This window comes from Oxyura jamaicensis, chromosome 3, assembly GCF_011077185.1.
Source record: "Oxyura jamaicensis isolate SHBP4307 breed ruddy duck chromosome 3, BPBGC_Ojam_1.0, whole genome shotgun sequence".
Classification (NCBI taxonomy): domain Eukaryota; kingdom Metazoa; phylum Chordata; class Aves; order Anseriformes; family Anatidae; genus Oxyura; species Oxyura jamaicensis.
Window position 1 is genome coordinate 54,835,040 of NC_048895.1, and position 2,991 is coordinate 54,838,030.

General features: G+C 47.8%; 1 protein-coding gene across 2 annotated transcripts in view; it reads left to right on the plus strand.

The window, feature by feature from the left end:
- Positions 1-2,991, plus strand: part of SNX9 (sorting nexin 9) — a 67,016-nt gene that overhangs the window by 5,156 nt on the left and 58,869 nt on the right. Inside the window, exon 2 of one of the 2 annotated variants that reach the window (XM_035323245.1) lies at positions 1-142. In XM_035323245.1, the coding sequence (XP_035179136.1) occupies positions 131-142 (12 nt within the window). In that variant the 5' untranslated portion in view covers positions 1-130. The remainder of the gene's footprint in view (positions 143-2,991) is intronic. The other variant, XM_035323244.1, reaches the window with a different exon arrangement.

The window sequence follows — 2,991 nt, forward strand, 5'->3', positions numbered from 1 at the left end:
CCGAGGAGGAGCCGCCTGCGCGGCCCAGCGGCGGGCGGGCCGGACACGCCAAGCGAGGCGAGGCGAGGCGAGCAGCCGCGGGCCGCGGCGGCGACAGGAGAGCGGCGGCCGAGCCCGCAGCGGCAGCGCCATGGCCACCAAGGTGAGCGGCCCCCCGGAGGGGGGGACCCGGCGGGAGAAGGGGGCTGCTCCCCGCACCGGGCACCGGGCGTCCCGCCTGCCTGCCCCCGCTCGGGCTCGCCGGAGGGCCGTGGGGCGGCGGCCAGCTGCGGGAGAAGGGCGAGGGGAGCCCCCGGGGCTCGGCTCCGCCGGACGGGCTGCGGGGGGCAGTCGGGGCCCCGGCCGGGGCGGCCCTGCCCGGGCGGCGGCTGCTGGCGGGGGAGAGGCCTCGGGTAGGCCGCGGAGTGGCGGCAGCCGGGGGGGGCTCCGCCGCCGGGCCGGGTGAGGCGGGGGGGGACGGGGAAGTGAAATGATTCCGCTGGGCTCCTCGGCGGTGCCGGCTGCTGGGGCAGCACGTCGGCATTAGCCCGGCCTGTCCGAAAGCGGTGGCTTTCTAAATTAGCAGTGCTTGTTCGCTGTACTGGTTGGTGAGGGGGCTGCGCTGTTTTGTCTCTGCCCGTGTAGGTGAGTAAGTTGTCTAAATACTGCCGAAAGCTTCCTGGGTTTGAAGCAATACTTGCAGATTCATCCGAGTCCGTAACCTTGGCCAGCCGTTCACCAACTTCATTTTACTGACTCAGTTTCCACACAGCGCACTATTTATACTGTTTTTCAGTGTCAGAAATCCTGCATGGGTTAAATGTAACGTCGAAGTAGCAGTCCCTAACCATCTAAGTAGATGGCTAGGAGTGCTTTGGTAAACTTTCAGATGTGCAGATGGTCTGGGCTTCAAAATCACGTAGCTAATTTAAAAAGTATTAGTATAGTGAAATTCTTGTTTTACATGGGTTTTAGCATATTGTTAATGTTTTTGTTTAGGATATTGTTAGGGTTTTATTATTGGTAATTTCCTCTGATTTGTGGGATGTGAGTATGGTTAACACATAAACACACTTAACCTACCTACAGTAGGCAGCAATAAAACCAGAACTCCCCGGAATGTATGTAACACATGGCACGCTAAGCAGACACCATGCTAAAATAGTTTACAGTTTTGTCACCTGGCTTTGACGTGCAGCATCCTCACGGGATCACATGAAGCTATTTTGTCCTTATATTTGAAAGCTTTCACTTTGCTTTTCGTGAAATACATTTTTGTAGTCATTATGGCCTTGCGTCATTTCTTACTTACGACCCAGGACTGTATTGAAATCAGTCAGTGCAAGACTTTTTCATTCTACGTTTTGCAAGTGACAGCAATTTACTTGAGCTTGCGTGTTAAAATTGGGAAGTGATAGTCAAGACTCGGTATCTTTTTTTGTTATGTTGATACGCTGGTAACTGAGAGCATTACTGAAGAGAAGCTTGCTTTATTTTTTGTAAGGCTTCACCCAGGACTTAGATCCCTCTCAGCTGCTGTGGGTTTTAATTTGCTACATTTATTGGAATGTCAGCTATAATAAAGGATACATTTTTGCAGCAGTGTAAGGGGGTGACAGGCTCAATGAATAGTCTTTAGAAACTCTGCCAAATAACAAGTTACCATTTCACTTGGAAATTAAGTTTTGCTTTTTAAATTGTAAACAAAGTTGCCACCTTCTACTTGCTCTGCTTCCAGAATATCTTTGGAATGTAAAAGAAAAAGCTTATTGGAATTGCACAAGTAAATGTTAACAAAATGTAACTGTAACTAGTCACCTGGAGTCTGAGTTTCTGAAACTTTTAATGGCATTTAAACCTATATAGCTGGTGGGTATGACTGACGATCAGGCTTCACAGGCTATTAGTGCTTCCTGAATTAATTCCTGTTTAAACTAAAATATACTTTCCAAGAAGGAGGGGGAGAATTCAGTCTTAATTTGAATGCTTTCAGTGATGGAAAGTCCAGCTTTTCTTTTTTTTATTATTTTTTTTAAAACCATCAACTCTCTTGCTGTTGACACTTGTGTTTTGAATCTAAACCTGCCTAGCTTCTGTTTCCAGTTTTATCCTTTTGTCTGCTAGGTTTACAAAGTCTCTTATCAGTGCTGGGGTTTCTGGGGATGGGCAAGGAGAAACTGGGGTTTCTTCCATAACTTGTTTGTAAACTCTGGCTAGTTTTCTTGCTTTTCTCCTTGGTAAACCATGTCAGTTGAGTTCCTAGAGCACTCCAGTCTGATGCACTCTAGGAACTGAAGCACTGATGAGATTTAGTCTCCTCATCTCCTGGCTCTTCCCTGTACCATAGAAGTACATGAGATGTCTTACCGAAGCACTAAAACCTTTCTGGGGAAAGAAAAACTATTTTCACATGGAAAGCCCTTTACGAATGCTCTCCTGGCATATTTGTTAGCTGGCAGCTTTGCAGAGCCACTTGTTGAAGTTGGGCAAGGAAGGATCATAGGCCTCACGTCCTCTGAAGGCCGCAGAGGTTGTTGCTGCTGTGAGCTGACCCAGCAGTCACCACAGCTCCTTCTCCTTCCCTGTACTAATCCCGTGCTCTGCACAGGAGGTGACTCCAACAAGGTGACTTGTCAGGCCTGTCTTTGAGCTATTATAAGCTGTTAAAACAGGAAAAGATTACCTGAAGGAGAGCAGCGAGACAGTTTTTTCCAGTTCCAGCAAGTAAAGTAGCTAAAAGTTTGCTCAGAGCTGATGCAAAAGGTTTGGTGGTGGGGGGTATGTGTGGAGTGGGGGAGATTTTCTAGCGAAGGCTGGAAGTATAGCTGGAAAGTAGGAAACAGAGGGTCTGAGGCTTCTTGTGGCAGTTCTTAGATCAGCTAGAGCCTTACTGTAACTTGGCAGTGGCCTTTCTGATTCCCTAAAGTCTTTCACAAGGTCATATGCTCTAAAAGAAGAAGCTTTTTTTTTTTTTTTTTTTTTTTTTTTTTTTTTTTTTTTTTTTTTTTTAAA